Source organism: Sabethes cyaneus, chromosome 1 (genome assembly GCF_943734655.1).
Source record: "Sabethes cyaneus chromosome 1, idSabCyanKW18_F2, whole genome shotgun sequence".
In the NCBI taxonomy this organism is placed as follows: Eukaryota; Metazoa; Arthropoda; class Insecta; order Diptera; family Culicidae; genus Sabethes; species Sabethes cyaneus.
Genome location: NC_071353.1, coordinates 99305202 through 99326171, shown reverse-complemented (window position 1 = coordinate 99326171; position 20970 = coordinate 99305202). Strand labels below are relative to the sequence as shown.

General features: G+C 39.8%; 1 protein-coding gene across 4 annotated transcripts in view; it reads right to left on the bottom strand.

Annotated features, from left to right (window-relative positions):
- Positions 1-20970, bottom strand: part of LOC128736424 (TOX high mobility group box family member 4-A-like) — a 162903-nt gene that overhangs the window by 34108 nt on the left and 107825 nt on the right. For all 4 annotated transcript variants that reach the window (XM_053830925.1, XM_053830909.1, XM_053830917.1 and 1 more), the window contains one exon: positions 18174-18309. In XM_053830925.1, the coding sequence (XP_053686900.1) occupies positions 18174-18309 (136 nt within the window). The remainder of the gene's footprint in view (positions 1-18173; positions 18310-20970) is intronic.

The following is a 20970-nucleotide window of genomic DNA, read 5'->3' as shown; positions in this document are numbered from 1 at the left end:
AATAGGCTATAACAAAGGTTTTTCGCCAATAGATGTATTAGGTCGGGGTTTTATCCTAAGTAAATGGCCTTCACTCTTTTTATTCCTCAAGCAATCGGTTTTCGGTTCGTAGTTTTTTTTCCAGAAATATACTTTATTATTTTGTACAGAATTATATTAAAAATCAAAACTACGTGTTTTCTCAAAATAGTAAGTAAAGCGTGTTTACCTATTCCTTTTATTACAGCAATTGTTTTTGTTCATTTGACAACACTGGGCGATAAAGATGTTTGTACAAAACAGCTCACAGATTGAAAATAAGTTTTTGCTCGTTTACAACATTTTACTAACATGTTTCTTTTTTCTGTTTCTTAGTATGTACCAACGAAAAAGGTCGAATAGTTGGAATTTATAAATAAATAGAAATACCTGTTTTTAATTTCAATAAGCAATGTCCAGCAAGGACACTAAAACACCAATCACCTTCAGTGTCACGGTAAATGGTACAATTTTGTATCAAACACGCTTATCGTTCAAGAAATGAGCTTTAAACATGCAGCGTGAAAAGCTGTACATAAATTTCGCATTAAAATGTTCGATTCAACGTAAAAGGCCCCATTTCACATAGTCACAACCCATTATCAAGAGAAATCATTTTCTGAAAAATAGTACCCTTGTCAGACATAAAATCTAACGATCACAAATTGGCAGATAAAATAAAATGATAGCATCGCGTCTCTATTTGCCAGTATCTCCTCAAGCAGATAAACTAGTTAACTGAGAGATGAAGGAGTGAGTAAGAGAGCACGATGAAATAGCAACATTCACACATACATAAATACCAATGTATATTCGTTGCCAGGTTCGTGAGATGAACCAAGGGAGGCTAAGTGTACGAGAACTTAAGCTGATTAAAACATAAAATTTTCTACTGTAAAAGATAATTTCGAGAAGGAAATCAAAGAAACAAAACACCCTCCCAGAAAAATGATAGAAACAGGAAAACACACAACAGTCAAATCAAAGGATGACACCTGTGTGAACCTGTTTTGGTTTGAAAAGCGAGTAGTAATGTTACATTCTGAAATGGAAATCTTGTTGTTTACGGGGTAAAGGTTTCCTGGGATGGGTGGGATACAAATTTCAATTACAAAAACCTCCCTAGATGAGAGAGCTTTTTGAGTTATTGCCTTCGAAATAGATTTCTGTCGCCGGTTTTATCCCTTTGCCCAAACCATCCTACATGAATGCTGTTAAAATGTATGCTTCAATTTGGTTAAACAACGTACAGACGTCGTTCGTCGTCGATGTAGCTTTTCAGACCAGAGTCCTACCGATAGCGGCCGACAGCGACGATGGTGGCTCTCCTCTCGCAGCAATAGGATAAGATCGCGAAAAATAAGCATGCGCTTACATAGAACGATTCCTCGTACGAATATGTGTTGCTACTCTTACTCATTTCCATCCTCTCTCGTACTCACCGAAGAACATCATGTTGTGACTATTGTGTGCACATGACAGTTATACGGAAGAAACAGTCCATACACACAGTACCCATTCACCCAACCACCCACCAGGCCTTCTTCCGAGACTGTAAGCCCTCTTTTCCGAAGTGCACGTGTAGTTGTAGCCAGCTGCCTAACGTGTGCAGCTGTAGTTGGCTTGGCCTTCGCGCTTGTATACATGTGTTGTGTACTTCGATACGAGCAGTACACCAATGCATTTGCGGAAGAAAAGAAACATTAGAAAAGTTTTTCAATTTAATTTTCGTGATTCAAAATCATTCCAATTCCCTTCCGCTTTCCACACGGCGCCCCCACGACTGTCTCGTGCTTTGTGCAATCCGCTGCTTCAGCTATCTTTGCTTGTAGAGCATAGTATAAAACTCGAACTAGGGCTGGTAGGTAGTAGTGTATAATGCTTATTTCTTGATATTTGAATAGATATCTTCATCTTTATCATTTCTTTTTTTTTTAACAAACAATCGGTCGAAAAACAGAAACTTTACATTATTGCCGACGACTATTATATAAATATTCCATCCCGTTGGTTAGCGAAATTTGTTTAAACGGATGTATGCTTACGAATATGAAAGTTAAGCTTTGAACTTCTGTTTCGATATTTGAATCGGGACACTTCCCAATCGGTTGTTCGCTGTGAGATCCTATTGACTCCAATACATAGTAATACCCAAGCGAGATTCGTACAGATGACGTCCGATTCATTAAAGCAGAACCCAAAATAGATGCTAAGTGTATTTAATAAAACGGCTTTTGGTTTAAAAAAAATAAAACACAAATTGACAGATTTGTGAAATGGTCACATTGCAAAACATTACAAACAGAATTTTGAACATACATTGACTAGCTTTAAGGTCTCAAAATCAGAAAGAAAATCTTGATTCTTTTGCGCACAAAGAAAATGAGAGTATATCTTGATGAATCAAATCGTTTACGAAATAATGATACAACGACATGGGAAGGTAATTTCGGTCTATTAAGCGATTGCATCTATTTTTTCATCATAGGCCTAATTCTAGTGAAAGATCAGGTGGCATTGACGTTCTTTTTATAAAAAAACAGTTGATTACTTGACAAAACTCGTGTTTTTAGTCCTTGACCTTGAAATGCGGTCAGGTATTAATATTATTATTTTTTTTAACGATGGTTCTACGATTGATGGAGGGACAGTAGGGGAAAGTAATGAAAACTTTTTGGGAAAGGAGGGGAAAGAGTGGAAAGGAAGGGGGGGGGTAATAGGTAGCTACGCTGAACAAGTTGTCGTTGTGAATCCCCCCTTCCTTTCCGCTCTTTCCCCTCCTTTCCCAAAAAAAATTTCATTGCGTTCCCCCACCGTCCCTCCATCAATTGTAGAACCATCGTTAAAAAAAAAATATTGATATTAATGCCTGACCGCATTTTAAGGTCAAAGACTAAAAACACGAGTTTGTTCAATTTTCACAGGAACGCAGCCTTTCTCCGAAAAACCGCGCTGAGAATCGCGGACTAACACGCTTACGGACGAACAACGTCACACGCAGTGCCTTGCAAGTCGTAAGGGCCTGCATAGTGTCGTCGTCCTGAAAGTAAAAACAAGTTAGATTAAAACTCGGTCGGTGGTTTCTACAGTTGATGGAGGAAAAGACACAATCTAAAAATGTGTGTCTAAAAATAACCCAAAACCAGATACGTCGCTACATTAATAAGGGGGGTTGCGCCGTCTCCTTTTGTCCAGCGCCTCTATGGTTCAAAGGTACACGGGTACCAGCGAGCCACACGCCCTGGCAGGTGTTGTGGGTTCAAATCCGGTTATAATCTCTGATTATAGCTTGGTTCGACCCATGCACCTTCCAGCATTGGACAAAAGGTAGAAGTCATAACGACAACTTGTTAAGCGTAGCTAGTTATTGCCCCCCCCCCTTCCTTTCCACTTTTCCCCAAAAAATTTGCATTACTTTTCCCTACCGTCCCTCCATCATTTGTAGAACCATAGTTTCAAAAAAAAATATTAGTAGATTACTTACATTCTGAGAAAATAGTTGATACAACATATTAAAGTTGTATATCGGCAAAGTATTTTTATAAGCGAAAGAAAAGGAAAATAGGCTGAATTTAGAAACATGCCGAAAATACCATCCAGTACCCTATGATTTCTAAAAAATTCAGATAACAATTATATGCAAGCTATCGCTTAGTTGGTTTCGAGGTATGATGTTGGTACAAGCCAGTCGTCTTATGTTCAAATCTCAGCTAGGCAGTGCTGCTAGATAGAGTCAATAGCAAGTCGTATCGATAAAGAAGGATCCTAGAAAGGAGATTTAAGCGCAAGGCTTCTTTCATATGCAAGCTGGGATAATTAAAACAAGTTGTGCTTAAAAGCCGTTCGTATCAAGACTTAAAAGTTGAATATTTTTTCTATTTCTTTTTCTTAAAAGGTAATTTTTAATAATTCCTCTTCCACAAAATAACGAATTTTCACATTTCTTATTATCAAACCAGATTCTTCCAGCCAAAATTGAGCCGCGCAAATATACAATATAATATAGACGATATTTGGCTTAATTTAATGAAGTTCCATTAGGATTTTTTTTTTCATACTGGAAACTTACACAGTTTACGATTGAAACACTGAGTACTGACCGTATTAAAAAAAATGACACACTCATTTGTTTGTAACTCTTTATCGTGTGAGTAAATTTTGACAGGAATTGCTTGAGAGTGTATTGTTTACATCCACTGGCGTACGTAGAAGCGTTAACTCAACTCGTACACTCGTAGAACCTACAGACAATTGATCTTATAAAAAAATTTAACTCATATCCTACAAATTATTTTTTTGCCCCCCGATTTTTCAAGCCAATTTCCAAGGGGAGGGGGGGTGACAAAAACTTTTAAAATGATTTGCAATGGCCTTATTTTCAAAAAGGAAACAGTAGGGTATTGTCGTTATCGTCGGGCCACTGTTATGGTCGGGCCATCACGATTTTACACTTTTAGTAACTCATGATATCTTTGATACAACCATTGTAAAACTTCTTACTGTGATAGCTTACTTTTCACAATATTGTGAGTTTCAATCGTGTATTCAAAACACCCGTACTGAATTCAGTGACTAAATCTTACAAAAAAAGTTTTCCAGGCGCAATGAACTTTTCTTCAAGAAGTGATTCATGAAATGCAATTATCGAGATAAATTTTGAAAATGTATGAAGTGTGTTGTGCTGCTAACGAAGACTATAGAAAAATCCCCTCCAGTAAGGTGTTTGGGAAGGCTAAGGTGAAATATTAGAAAAGTTCTATTTGTAAAGGTGGGGCCACGAAATTGATCCGAGGCCCGGAGGGCCAAGTCACATATACCAATCGATAGGGTTCGACGATTTGAGCAATGTCTGTGTGTGTGTGTGTGTGTGTGTGTGTGTGTGTGTGTGTGTGTGTGTGTGTGTGTGTGTGTGTGTGTGTGTGTGTGTGTGTGTGTGTGTGTGTGTGTGTGTGTGTGTGTGTGTGTGTGTGTGTGTGTGTGTGTGTGTGTGTGTGTGTGTGTGTATGTGTGTGTATGTATGTATGTATGTAATGATTTTTTCTATCGCCTGTTTCTCAGAGATGGCTGAACCGAATCGTTCGCTATTACTTTTGTTTGAAAGGTGTTATTGTCTAGTAGATCACTATTGAGTTGTTTCGTGATACGACGTTTCGTTTAAAAGTTATAAGCAAAAATGTGAAAAATACGTGACACGGGTTTTTCCGGAACTACATGACCGATTTCAACAATCTTAGTATCAAATGAAAGCCCTTATTAAAGCTAAATTGTTCAGGAATTTTTATTTGAAAACAAACAAATAGTTTAAAAGTTATGCTTAGAAAACCTGTTTTGACAAGGTAATAATTATCGCCTGTTTCTTAGAGATGGCCAAACCGATTTATGCGCTATTAGTCTCATTTGAAAGATAATATATCCTAATAGATCACTATTGAATGATTTTTTGATTGGACGTTTAATTTGAAAGTTATGAGTAACCGTATACACCACACCAAAATTAACAATAATTTATAATGATTTTAACCAAGATAATTTACCTTATTTCAATTATTTTAATATCAAACGAGAGGTTTTCACACTACGAATATATATGCAAAATTTCATAAGAATTGGTTCTACCGATCAAAAGATATTAACCCTCAAACACTCGCACGAACTTTTGTAACACAGTTACTCGCGCGCAAAATAGCCCCAAACCAAAGAACGTGTGCACTAGAGTTTTGACTGGGAAAACTTGGTTTTAGGTTTATCGAACCTTTGGGAGAGTTTCTAAAAATTGAAAGCTCTATCGTCTGGTGGGATTTAAATTTTGATTAATCCCCCTAAAAGTGAAATAAAAAAATTATTTTTCTTCAGTGTCAATATAACACATTGATGTGTTCTACAAAGTTATAGAGCATATTATTTAAAGAAATTTTGCTAAAGAAAATAACCTTCTATCTCTGCAGCGAAGATAGAAAAATCTTATTTATTGTACATGAATTTGTAAAATCAGTTTTTCTATTCTAGCTCTTTTTGTAATTATTGTATGACTTTTTCATGTACTACAAAATTGTACAAATAGTAAAAATACACAGCTTTGCTGAAAATAGTATACCTCTATGTTTGCTTGTTTAGGAACTGTGGAACTTTGATTATAAAAAATACCCTAATTACTCAACTACCAGCAGACGGATACATTTTAAACATTTTACATTTGCTGATAGTTTTGCTGCATACAGACATAATTTTTCCATATGAAGAAACAAGAGAATATTCCAGTTGGGGCCAAATTCTGGTACACCTTACATGCTGATTGCTTCGTTTCTGTGATGGCGGTTTATGCTGATCTATTTTCCCAACAATTTAAATTATTAATGCATTGAATAATTATGATATTTTGCTAATAATAAGTTTATTGGAGAATATACATTAGTTAAACAACGATTTGTAAGTTTATAACAATATGGCGTAGGAAAACCTACACGTGTGAGTAACCGAAGGTTAATAAAAATTGATGAAAATTATTCAAGAAAACTCTATTGATGGGAATCAAATGGAATGGCATTACAGGAAATTATGCATAGTTCAAAAACCTATAAAGTAGACCTTTACTAGGCAATGTATATGTTAAAGAATAAGATTTCCTCTCACAACTTACTTTTATTTGCACTTACTCAGATTAATAACAACGTATCCTTTCTCAGCAATTTCATGAAAAAGGGATCTATCAAAATTTAAAAGTGTTCCTATTTTGTTCAAATTTTGTAAACTTATTCAATTTTCAAAAATTTTATGTAAACCAACGCATTACGCAACGTTAACCAATAGACGAAGACGTGTCGATTTCTATCTCAAATAGCAAGTAAGGCCGTATAACAAAGGTTCCTTTCACCACTAGGTGGATTAAATCGGGTTTTTTATTGTAGTTGTACACTTCGGAAAAGGCAATTGTAGCAATATTGATTTGACAAGATCGCCATAATTTCGCAAAAATGCAATTGAAAATAGGGTTATTATACCTATATGAGTCGTTGTTCACGGAATTCATTTTTTTGATGTCTCAATATAGAATTTTAATACGTATGTCTTAGATTTTCTGCGGTGGCCCAACCTGTACAACATGGCCCGACTATGACAACATATTTTGTCTTCACGTAAATGTCTATAACTTTTTTATTTTTCAAGCAATCAGTTCAAAACTTGCCGGAAATATACCTTATTCTTAGATCTTTGCAACGATGTATTTAGATTTCCAAAATTCCAAAATTGAAATGAAAGTTATGGGCGAATTCTAAAACGTGGCCCAACCACGACGACACTCCCTTACAGCGAGTTTGAAAAAAAAATTGGCTTAATTTTTTCGATAGTACGGAATTGTTATGTATTCACATTCATTTTTAATGCAAGAAAGGCATTTTCTGTCTGTAAGGTGAAAGCCAAAAATAAAATTTTTCTTTTACATTAAAAAATTCGATTATATAGAGGTTTCGATTACCTAAATGCAGTGAAAATTTTTTGGCGACTCTATATAATCCAGTCAGACCTGTAATACAAATCCTTGCGTTTTTGCAACAAGAATTTGTGAACACTTTTTATACTGTGCCAATGCCAACAAACGAAAAAGTGTGAAATGAATTCGAAATATAATATAAATGACATATGAGTAATATTGAAATTTCAAAACAAAATCAATATTTTATAATTTCCGCTGCAAAACTTTGCTCTATATGGCTGCTCGTGTGGTTTGCTATTGTCGATGTCGTTGTCGTAATATGATCTCTGTGTAGGCTGGTATACATAACTTGAAAATAAGTTTTGGAAGCACAAATGTGGCAATAGGTTTTACAAAGTAGTTTTGCTATGAAATGTCATATCCGAAATTAATAGATAATAATTTAATCATACAAATATAAAAGTTACTACAAATTTTGAATGGGTGAATACAGCCTCGAGCACGATGTATACAATTGCGATTTCGGTGTAACAGACCCAACTTCGCCACATAAGACATCAGTTTTGCTCCTCTCTACAGTAGATGATGGGTATTGTGGGTGGGTATGTGCTCTATAGTAAGTGTACATCAATAAATTGGAGAGCTGAAGAGTGTGAGTGGTTGGTAAGCGACGTTCCTTTTCCGCGAACGTGAGTCTATCATACTTCGCGTCTATTTCATGTATCTGTACGTAAACCGAACCGGCTATCGTATAATATGTAGAAATGTGGTTTCCAGAGAGAAGGAGGAGAGAGCGACCCGCTACTGTCGCGTAATATAAATACTAACTGTTGGTAAGATAGAGTGATTGAAATAAGGTCAAACTATCCCGGGCGAGACAATTTTTGTATGCAAACTGACTAGTAACAATCATTTCCTTCTGTTAATTGCGATATGATGAGTAAGATCTGTGATGAAAGGCTTGGAGGATTATAGAAATGTGTTGAAAATGCGAGCACCTTTTATGCAATAGAGGTTTAACCAATGATAATCACTATGTAAACATGCATTTGTAATGTGTAATATGACTTCATTTTACTAAGGAACAATACATATTCCGAAGTACAAAAGTTACACAAGAGGGTACGAAAAAGAAGTAGTAAAAACATTCACAAAAACTGTTTTGAAATCTCTTATCCAAATTGAGTTTGAAAACGGAATGAAACATTATCCGTATAGATCTCATCGCAATATACAATACAGTATATTCACAACTTTCGGGCACAAGAAGACGGCAAATTAATACCTTGAACAAAGTGTAATATTTTGTGATTCAGTGTCATACGCTGTCGTTATTTTTTATTTTTCAAATAAGCTCTAACAATAAACTACGCAAAGATTTCAAACCTGCCAGCAATTGGAATACCGACGGTATTTAATAGGAAACACAGCATTGCACATAAACTTTGACTAGTGTGCTATTTTGATCCCAACAGTTAGATAACTCGCAAGCTCACTAGATAGATCTGTTGTTCGTTTCCGATTCAGATATATCCGAGTTTAATTTATAACAAATTAACAAAAATCAAAATATGGAAAGACATAGCATGGAATGACATAGCACATGAACGACAACATCGCGCCAGGACTCATACGACGATGAATGGTTGCGGATGTATGTAGTCGTATACACATATTTTCTGTGTAGTATAAAAGGAAGGAGCAAAGGGATTCTCTTGTGCAGCTTGTTTGGAGCAGGGAATTTCGAGCAGTAAAGGTTGGCGGAAGATAAACATATATAATAATGTAATATATTAAAATGAAAAATTCAATTCATTTCCAATTTATATTCAATTTATAATGGATCATTTTACGAGTACCATGTGCTTCTTATTTGAAAGGATATGTAGAGTCTGCGTGCTTTCCCAATCCGTTTTGCAGCTTAGAGCAGCCATCAAATATGTTATATTAACTGCCTTATATCGGACCTGATATGAAATCATATAACTGTTCAACCATGTTCGAAAAGGTGGTTTTTACAGTGCTTGACATTTAAAATCATTTGCCTAAAAATAGATTGTTTGTCATAATACAGTAATTATTAATTACCATGCATAACATTACATTTCACTTCGAACAGCTCTACTTTAGTTAGTTGTATACACATTATATACACTAGAAAACTCGTCTGAATTATTCAAGTCTGCGGCGTAACGGAGGCAACAACAGAGTTTGGGTTAAGGGAAACAAAAATGAAAACTCATTCGAATAGGAGAAAGCAACATTATTTGGTTTTTGATATTGTCCCCCAAATAGTGGATTGAAACAAGTTCACGATGCATGTATTGAAACCGATGGTTAACCAATTCCTGCTCGAAAGAATGCCACAGCGAAATCGCGATAAATAGATGTAAAACAAAAGTAGAAAATTAAAGATAAAAATCCGATTAGAATCAGAATCGCAATAATACAAAGCGTTTACTCGAGGTCGACGACGCCGCAACGAAGCAATAGCAGCATGTTTCGTCACAAAGAAAAACGCGAACCAAATCTGGAGCGCAAAAATCATCAATGAATAATTCATGAATAAAAGTCGTTGAGCATGAAACAATAACAAAACGAGAGAAGTAAAATGAATCGAACGTAAAGACAACATTAATGACGAAAAACGAAAACACCATGCCAAGTTTGCCCGTAATAGGAAAACTCGTCGTCGTTTAATGTATGTTTCGATTTAGGAAAATGCGATACATAAACAGCATCTGAGCGAATAGATTAGCTTTGTTGGTGCAGTATTATACATGTCAGGGTTTTTGGGGTTTGAGTTTTAGCTTTGAGTTATTCGTAGTATTGGTGCAGTCATGCTTGTTGTTTCGAGTTTCAAACACATCGCTTAAATCGACGCGTCTTCGGAACATAATTCATCTATTGGTTAACGTTGTGTAGTATGTTGGTTTACATACAGTTTTTGGAAATTAAACAAGTTTACAAAATTTGAACAAAATAGAAGCATTTATAAATTTCATAAAATTGCTATTACTAATGTGGGTAAGTGCAAGTAAAAGTAAGTTGTAAGAGGAAATATAATTCTTTAACATATACATTGCGTAGTAAAGCTCTAGTTTATAGATTTTTGAACTATGCATAATTTCCTGTAATGCCATTCTATTTGATTAACATCAATAAAGTTTTCATGAATAAATTTCTTCAATTTTTAATAAACTTCGGTTACTCACGCTGTATTTTGTACAACATGTGTAGGTTTTTGAATGCCATATTGTTATTTACTAATCGTTGTTTAACTAACGTATATTCTTCAATAAACTTATGAGCAAAATGTCAGAATTATTCAATGCATTAATACTTTAAATTGTTAGGAAAATAGATCAGCATAAACCGACATCACAGAAACGAAGCAAGCAGCATGTGAGGTGTACCGCAATTGACCACAACTGGAATTTTCTCTCGTTTCTTCATGTGGAAGAATGGTGTCTGTATGCAGCAAAACTATCAGCAAATGTAATATATTCAAAATGTATCCGTCTGTTGGTAGTCGAGTAATTTGGGGTCAAAATTTCATTTCATGTAGGTGGCTTGCCGTCCTAAGACAAAGCCTGTTGAACAAATTCTCCATGTAACTCGGTTAAGGGCTACCGCTCTCCAATTCCTTGGACACCGAGTACTCTCCGCAAGATCTCGGTCCACCGGGTCTAACCATCTTGCTCGCTGCGCTCCTGGTCGTCTTGTTCCTACCATGTTTGAGGCGAACACCATCTTTGCAGGGTAGTCCGGCATTCTTGCAACATGCCCTGCCCATCGTATCCGTCCAGCTTTAGCCACCTTCTGGATACTGGGTTCGCCATAGAGCTGTGCGAGTTCATGGTTCATCCTCCGCCTCCATACTCCGTTCTCCTGTACGCCGCCGAAGATCGTTCTTAGCACTCGTCGTTCGAAAACTCCGAGCACTCGCAGGTCCTCCTCGCGCATTGTCCATGTTTCATGCCCGTAGAGAATAACCGATCTAATAAGCGTCTTGTACAGGGTGCACTTTGTACGGGGACTTAGTCTGCTCGACCGCAATTGCTTGTGGAGCCCACAGTAAGCACGACTTCCGCTGATAATATGCCTCCGAATCTCACGGCTGGTATCATTGTCCACCGTTACCAGTGAGCCAAGGTAGACAAATTCATCGACTACCTCAAACTCATCGCCGTCGATCAATATACTACTGCCCAAGCGGTGTCGTTCCGCCTCGGTTCCGCTGGCCAGCATGTACTTTGTTTTGGACGTAGTTACCTCTAACCCAATCATTTCTGCTTCGCGCTTTAGTCTGGTGTACCGCCACAGATGTTCTGCTGATAATATCCATGTCATCGGCAAAGCAGACGAATTGAGATTTGTTGAATATCGTGCCCCGCGTGTTGAGATCCGCTCGGTTCATAACACCTTGTAGCGCTATGTTGAACAGCAGGCATGGAAGACCATCACCTGACGAAGCCCTCTGTGTGATTCGAATGAACTTGACAATCCACCCGAAATCCGAGCACAGCACTGTGTACCATCCATCGTAGATTTAATCAGTTTGATGAGCTTCCTGGGGCTCGTCCATGATTTTACATAGCTCTTTCCGGTCGATGGTATCATATGCGGCTTTGAAGTCAACGAATAAATGATGCGTGGGAACTCATGGCCCTTTTGGAGGATTTGCCGCAGTGTAAATATTTGATACGTTGTAGACCGATCTTTGACGAAGCCGGCTTAATAAGTTCCCACAAATCTTGGCGGAAAATTATTTGGGACAGCACTTTATAGGCGGTATTGAGAACGGTGATCGCTCGATAGTTCTCACAGTCCAACTTGTCGCCCTTTTTATAGATCGGGCAGATAACCCCATCTTTCCACTCCTCCGGTAGCTGTTCCGTATCCCAAATTCTAACAATTAGTCGGTGTAGACAAACGGCCAGTTTTTCTGGTCCTATTTTAATAATCTCCGCTCCGATGCCATCTTTTCCAGCTGACTTGTTGTTCTTTAGCTGCATGATGGCCTCCTTAACTTCGCCTATCGTTGGGCCTGGCACCTCTTCCCCGTTTATTGCACCGTCGAAATCGCTTTCCCCGCCGCCATGGTCCCCCGTCTGGGCGCCATTCAGGTGTTCGTCGAAGTGCTGCTTCCACCTATCGGTCACCTCACGATCGTCCGTCAGAATACTGCCAGTCTTATCCCGACACATTTCGGCTCGCGGCACAAAGCCTTTACGGGATCCGTTCAGTTTCTGGTAGAACTTTCGCGTTTCCTGAGAGCGATGCAGCTGCTCCAACTCTGCATTCCTGCTCTTACAGGTAGCGCTTTTTCTCCCGAAAGATTTGGTTTCGCTGCATCTTCTTCTGTTTGTGTCTTTCCACGTTCTGACGTGTGGCACTGCGCATCTTGGCCGCCCGCACAGCGTTCTTCTCATCCATCACCCTCCTACATTCATCGTCAAACCAATCGTTCCGCTGATTCCGGGTCAAATGCCCGATGGAGCTCTCCGCTACACTGCTGATGGCTGTTTTGATAGTGTTCCAACAGTCCTCGAGACCAGCTCGTCCTCTTCCGGCAGCGCAAAAATAGATAATTTTTGTAATTCTAACTCGAAATAGGCGTTCGAAGATGGCTGAATGAAATATAGTAGGCTGAAATGCGTAACGCGAAAATCTGAAACTGTTTCATTCCTCACCGAAAAACATCAACTAAACCCAAACATACGGTTCAGTAGTTTTCGATTCTATAAGGAACATACGGACAGACAGAAATCCATTTTTATAGGTATAGATTTGGATGGGACCCCCCCTCTTAGTGGGGAAGGGGTCTCTAACCATCATAAGATTTTTCCCTGGCCCCAAAAACCCCTACATGCAAATTTTCACGCCGATTGGTTCAGTAGTTTTCGATACGGAACGATACGGACAAACAAACAGACATCAATTTTAATATATAAGATTCGACCAAGTGTAAGTGTGAGTTGCAGTGCTATAGTGATTCGTGTCGACGCTTCTCGGTTGCTGCTAAAACTAATGGACCGCCCCGTGACGACATCCGACAAATATAGGGATATCCTTCTGCAGCTCGAAATCGACCGGCTGCGAACGAGATCCTAGCCTGCTAAATCAGCGGCTCCCGACGGCGTGCGAAATAGCGACATTGCTACGCGTAAGGAACGCTGTTATAACGGACTAAGCAGCTCACGGCGGCTATATATCGTCCCCGCCGCCCGCAAGGTGGACTGTGGCGGCTGAACAAGCGACGTTCCGGCCACCAGGTGACACGACAGTGGAAATCTTCTACGCCAGACGGAATTTAGGAGAGACTCGCTATTTTGAAGATATACGGTTCCTTTGACCCACACCCAATCCCTATGCTGAAACCCGACTTAATAAATTCATTGTATTTGGTTATTTATTCGATCTTCATCAAAGTGCCCCACTATAATCTTATTCTCCACGTGCTCGTTTGGTTCAGCATCGATCATATGTCCGCCCTGAGTTTCATGAACAAAGAGATCCTAACACATCAAACAATGACAATGTATGCAAAGATAGGCAACGTCCCTGCTTTTGTTACCGCTATCAGAGATGAGTTCCTAGACTTCACTCTGTGTAGCAGCTTCATTAGCTGAGAAGGTCAGAAATTGGCATATCTCTGACAAACTTAGTTTATAAGACCATAGATATATTGTAGATATCGAGGCAAACTCTTTTGGGAGAGAACATACAGAATCGCGAAGAAACCTAACTGCTGTTCTTTCAGGAAACATTTGGGTAACTCTCGGAACTTCCGCCATATTAATATATGCACGCCAGTTGAACTGGACGTAGCAGCCAATGACCTACAAAGTAGGATCGTTGATGTTTTTATCCCAAACTGTCCGTTAATAACATGGACAGCCTGTCGTGACGTGCTTCATTGCCTAGTGACGCTGATTGAAAAATCGCTCCAATGTCAAGAGACAGCACGCTGTGCTTTTCTTGATATTAAAGGCACTCGCTTCGAATGATGCGGAAACTGACCAGCCGACAATGAGCTGGATTCAAGCAATCCTGTTAAGCAGGGAAATCACAGTCTCATTGGGAGATACGTCGATCACGATTTCAGCAGTGAAAGGATGCCCTCAAGGGGGAGTTCTCTCCCCCTTGCTTTGGACACTGATGATCGGCGCCCTCTGGTACAAGCTGTCACTGCATAGTTATGAGGCCAGAGAATGCCGACGACGTAGTACTTATCGTCAGAGATAAATATGACGCAGTGCTTTCAAGTCGTATGGAAGGAACTCCACTATTTTGTGGTTTTTACAAGAGGTACCCCACCGAAACAGTCGTTATACCTTCTCCCAATAGAAGGAGACATACCATTACTTTACCTACACTGAATGATGTCAAACTAAGCTTCAGCAATAAAGTTAAACAGCTGGGTATTATCTTGGATCAAAAACTGAACTGGATTGTTCACCTAGACCGGAGGTGGTCAAATTGCGGCGCATGTGGTCCTTCGGCATGATTCATGCGGCCCGCGAACTGATTTGAAAGATGGTGGACTTATTTTATTTAGAAAATTTTATGATGACATACGAGTCTCTCAGTTTAGTCGAATGTCTCGTGCATGTTGTGAATCTAAATGCTTATTTCCGGTTTGAATGTTGTGGTGATTCCTTGAAAATGGTTTTTTGTTGTCGCATGTTTTACATTTTGTTATGCACAGGAATGGCCAGAGATTATCGCGGCCCGCGGCATTCATGAGCGATCTGATTTGGCCCGCACAATGCCTATGCCTGGGCACCACTGACCTATATTATGCTATTAAGAAAGCAACTTCGGCCATCTGGGTATGCAGTTCACTGTTTGGCAAAATACACTACTATTGCACGGCCCAGGTTAACCTATGCCGCTCTCGTAGGGTGGCCAAAGGTAAACGACGTGACAACGCAGGCCAGGTTAAATAAAGTTCAACGCCGGGCACGTTTGTCAGTGACCAGCGCTATGCGCACAACACCAACTGTTCAGAACAGGATTTTTTGTCAGAATGGGTTTGATCAAATAAAATCGAGGCTAAATCATAGAGTTTCATACTGTCCATAAATGAAAAATTGGACAATATGCCACAAACATGAAATTGAGAAAAATGCAATTTTATTACTTATGTGTGTCAAAGAGGTTTTACGCGGTAATGGCAACCTGTTTAGTGTACATTTTACCCGTCATACATTGTAGCCTGCCGTAATACGGCCACCTAATCAGTCCGCTATTCGCTCCCCCAAATCTCGGAAGCAAGTGATTTAAGCGCCACCTCGTGAGAGGGTCACTTGCCTCGTTCAGGCTTGCCCGGCCAGAAACTCCGCCTCAGGGCGGGTCAGTTTAATCAACTCAAAGGGGGGAAACAAAACAGCCGACGCAATCCGCCCAAGGTACTCAGTCTACGCACGGCAGTGTCTCTAAAGCCTCAGAAGTTCCTTAAAAATCCCTAAATCAAAATCCCACTCGTATTTTCTCATCACTGGTCCAAACTCTGTACGAATAGACCACTGATCAGCTTCGAAAGTCCGAGTGCGGGGACTGATTTCCCAAGCAGTCCAACCTGGAGTACTAAACAAACAAAATCAAACAACTACGACGAACGCGAGACGTGAGAACCTTTAGACTCTTTAGACCATATCAAACTTCACTCCATTAATAGGACTACCAAAACAGAAATAACGATTTAACAATTTTTATTCTACGTTAACATGCTTTCATTACCTAGGATTTGATCTATTCTACTATTTGCTTACGGTACCATAATTGCGTGGGTGGAGAACTTCTAATACGCCTACATGTATGCTTTACGTTCGACCTACTGCTCTACTTTATATCGGCTGGCTCGCGAGCTTTCACTATATGGCTGTGTGTGTGTGGATCTATAGTACTTTATATCATCACCCTGCGCAGGGATTTATAGCGTACTCACTCGAATTAGCGAAGACACTCTACCTCACGGCGATGCTGCTTTCCCAGTAGCTCCGGCTACAGCAATTCACTACCGAAGGCGGTTTATGGGCGGAACCGTACTATGCTGGCTTCCGCAACAACAAAATGGCGACGAGGTTCTATCGCAGCATGTGCCGGTTAGTCCCACCAGCGGTGTATTAACTCTGCACGGGCCGATTAATCCAAATCAGCGGCGGTTTTCGTTCAGCGGGGGCCGATTAATCCAATCGGCGGCGGTTTAGCGGTGCCAGAATTCCCGATTCTAGCCGAAAGTGGGTCGAAGAGTGTGCGGCAGGAGGGTAGATGAGCTTTGCGGCGGTGTGGCTAGCTTCGCCGAGCGCTTAAAGGAAAAAAGTATCCAACACAAAAAGCCGTCGAACGGCTGTTCGACGCAGTGAGCCAACTATTCGAATAGCTAAGTTTTTAAATTTTTGAAATACCTGTGATGTTCTCCACACTTGCTAGCAAAGTCTCCACCACGTAGCTAATCCTGTCTGCGCTATCTAACTATTTAATGAAAAGAACATTTAACAAAGCTAACTAACCTAAAGATAACTCACTATTAGCATAAACCTCGTTTACAATCGCGAAACACAAAACACACACTCTGACTTGTTCCACTGATCAAATAGAAATGATCGAAGCGAGATTTGAAATACCCTCAGATAGGAACGAGTTTTTTAAATTTGAAAGCGGAATTTTGTAACGAACTTCTGCGACCAATTCAAACGCGAACAAATCTCTCTTTTTCCCTTTGGTTTTAAGCATTTAACCATTTCATTTCCCAGAGTTTATTGAACTTTCTTCGGGCTAATTTGAAGAAGAGCATGGCAAGGAAGTCTACGCTTCGTGCTTCGAAATTTGAGTTTTGCGAATAGCGAATGAGCGGCTCTAGGAAAGAGAAAACTCGGCTAACTTGTACGCAAGGTGTATGGCGTATGAGTAGCCAACTAGCCATAATTTCTAGTGCCACATGCTCTAATTGCTAAACTTATCGAAACTACAGGAACAAACTAATTTAATGACCCTAATTGCTACAACATGCTGGAGCCATGCCGTTGAATTGAAACAACGGTACCTGTGGCCAAATTCCCTCCGGGGAACATTTTTAACACAGTAGCCATTTTTTGATTTGTTACGTAACTATTCTCATGACTCCCCCCACCCCTGCGTAACAACAAGTAATGCAAGCTCGACCTCCCCCCGCCCTTCCCTCTCCTATGTGCGTTACGTAATTTGTGTATGAAGCCTCCAGATGTAGTTCCTTCGAAAGCTAACGATCACCTCCATACTCAGTATGAAAAATCAATCCTGAGAAAGTCATTGGTTTTACTAGCCACATGCAGTACCTAAATTGGGCACAGTCTCACAAAAATCCAGCTCAACTCCTTCAATGGGTATGAGCAGTTTGTAAACTGTGTACAGCAGTCGGGGCCAGCTACAAAAGACAATCTTCAGGAATATTGCAGTGACATTTTGAACCCAGTGCCCTTCCAGCGTACAAAAAATGCCACCTAGTGCGCAAATCCTGTCAAATACCATACAAAATCTTGAAGATCTCATATTTCCTAATATGTTTTGTTTATTTTTGTTCTGGACCATTTAGAAATTTCAATTACTAAGTATTTTACAACCCAGAGGTGTAGTGTTGCAATATCTATAGGTCATATTTGAGAATAAACAGAAACAAGTACAAGAATGAATCTAACAAGAGCGGAATAATAGTATAAAAAACGAAAGTACTTACGTTTTTGTGCTCGGTCGCTAACACGTCCCACATGGATGCGACAATTTTTGACACCTCGCCGAACGATGCATTCGGATTTCGACCTTTGATGGCAGCTTGAGTGTCTCGGAAGAACAGGGCGTATGCGGAAACAGGTCTGAAAAGAAAACATGAAGTAATAATGATTATTTTATGCCTTCCGATTGAAGTCCGGATGCGAAGCTCGAAGGAACATTCCTCTAATACACATCAATCATCTTATATTCGAATGCTGAGAGAAACTATTACGGTAATCAATTACACAATTTCGTATAAACATGCATATTGATACAGATACGAAACTTCTGCAGCTAAAATAATACCGATCTGAGCTATCGAATAGCATTTGTTCGAAATGATTCAGAAGAGCTACAAAGAAGCGATCTAGGACTTTCTGCTTTTTTTTATATTCACAATATTATACCAATATTATGCAATATATGACACACCAATACAAATTGAAACACACACTTTGGTTGTTCGTTCGATAATGTCTGAGAATGATTCAGCTAGCTATTCCTACGGTAAGAGGGAAGAACGATTGGTGAATTAACACACATTCGTTACTCAAAGGATATTTTTCTCGCATATGGAGTTTAGAATCAAGTTGCACTGAACAAGCTATTTCGCATATAATTAAACTGTGCACTCGCACTAGTGTCGACGATCTAAAAAAGCTCATAATGCTGCAACTCCATTTACAGCTCCACTCTTGGCTTGGATCTGGAAACTTCATGCCACAATTGAAGTAGTGATCACCGCCGCTGTTATAATTGTGCGCTAAACTTATTATGGCAAATTTCAGGAACAGTAAATATTTGTAAACCTAAAGGGTGTCCCACCTCAAATTGCACCACGGAAGAAACGCTGTAAAAAATAACTGACCGATCCTTTTCAAACTTTCAGACAACAAAATATAACCCATTAGTAAGCTTTTGGCATATTTGTTTCATTCAACTTCAATACCATAACCGTATGCTCGCCCCTTACACTTAACTCCATTCAAAAAGTTTTGTATAACCTGGCTGCAACTTCATCTGTACGGAAATCCACTTTTTCTTCATGTCTTCCTCAGACTTGACCTCCTTGGGAGGCTTCCGTAGTGCCTGTTTCATAATAGCTTAGTATTTTTCGATGGGCCTTAGTTCCGGTGCGTTGGAGGCGTTCATGTCTTTAGGTACCAAAGTAACTCCGTTGGCTGCGCACCACTCATCCTTTGAATATTGGTACGAAGATAGATCCGGCCAGAAGATCGTAGGGCCCTCGTGTTGCTTTGACAGAGAAGGCAGATGCTTCTGTAAACACTTCTTGAGGTAGATCTGCCCGTTTACAGTCCCGGTAGTCACGAACGGTGCACTCCGTTTGCCACATGATGTATTTCTTGACCAAATCATGTATTTCTTAGCAAACTATGTAAGTTTCTGCATCCTTACTTCCTCCGGAACATTAAACTTGTGGCGTACAGTAGCTCCGGAAGCTGCCGGAAGTTGGTTCAAAGGTACACGGGTAGCAGCGAGCCACACACCTTGGCAGGTGTTGTTGGTTCAAATCCGGTTATAATCTCTGATTACAGCTTGGTTCGACCCAGGCACCTTCCAGCATTGGATAAAAAGTAGGAGTCACAACGACAACTTGTTAAGCGTAGCTACTTATTACCCCCGTCCCCTTCCTTTCCACTCTTTCCCCTCCTTTCCCAAACAATTTTCATTACTTTCCCCTACCGTCCCTCCATCAATTGTGGAGCCATCGTTTCGAAAAAATATTAATCTAAAAAAATGTTTAGACAAAATTTTGGGAGTGACTGGGCGCAAACTGAAGTCGGAAGTCGCAAACTTCTCCCATTACTATGTTCGCTGACTCAACCCACGCTCGCACACTAACCAATCCCATCGTAGGATTGGAAACGGTCCTAAATAGTGACAGCTATAGCATAACGTTAGCAAGACGTTATGAATAAGGGTTGCTATGACCACTATAATTCTAAATTTCTAACATTACGTCTTACGTAAACACACAAAAAAGCGAAGTTTTGGGGATAAACGTCTTTGAGATTAAGCGCTTCTTTATTGACAAACTTCGCATCCGTTTGTTAGGGTACAGGACAATTGCAGAGCTAATGCAATTCTACTGACTCTAGCAGCATCATCCAACCGAGATTCGAACGTATGACGACTGGCTTGTTAGACCAGCATTGTAACTCGAAGCTAGACGGACGGTATAAATATAAATAAATGAATGAAAAATATGTAACGCAGATTTAAAATTCAAGAAATCCAGCGAGAAATCGATCAGCTGAAGAATAATAGAGCCGCCGGAAAACCCCGACTCCGGGTCTATAAAAATGGTCAACAATCGCTAGTAACGGCACTTCACTGGATAGTCTCAAGGATTTGGAAGGAGGAGACACTACCAGAGGAGTGGATGAAAGGTGTGGTTTGTCCCACACCCCACAGGTTTTGTTACGCCGTTTGTCCCCAAGGCAAGAGAGTTCGAAGGGCAGTGCCAGGCAAGTGACACTACGGATTTTACTTGTTTTACTCTTCAGTCTTTTCGAATCGCGCAGAGCGTTGCGGCGAAGGGATGAGCTGTCTTGTATGTTATTCAACATCGCTAGACGTCGCAAACGCTCAACGAATCTACGACTGCCAGCCCAGGACCGAGTACAGTAGAGAGAAATTCTTGATATGGCAAGAGCCACACTGGCTCGAGGCTTGTAGAAGTAAGAAATAAGGAAGGAAATTGTCTCAGAGTTGGCTGAACATTAGCAGAAAATTGTGTC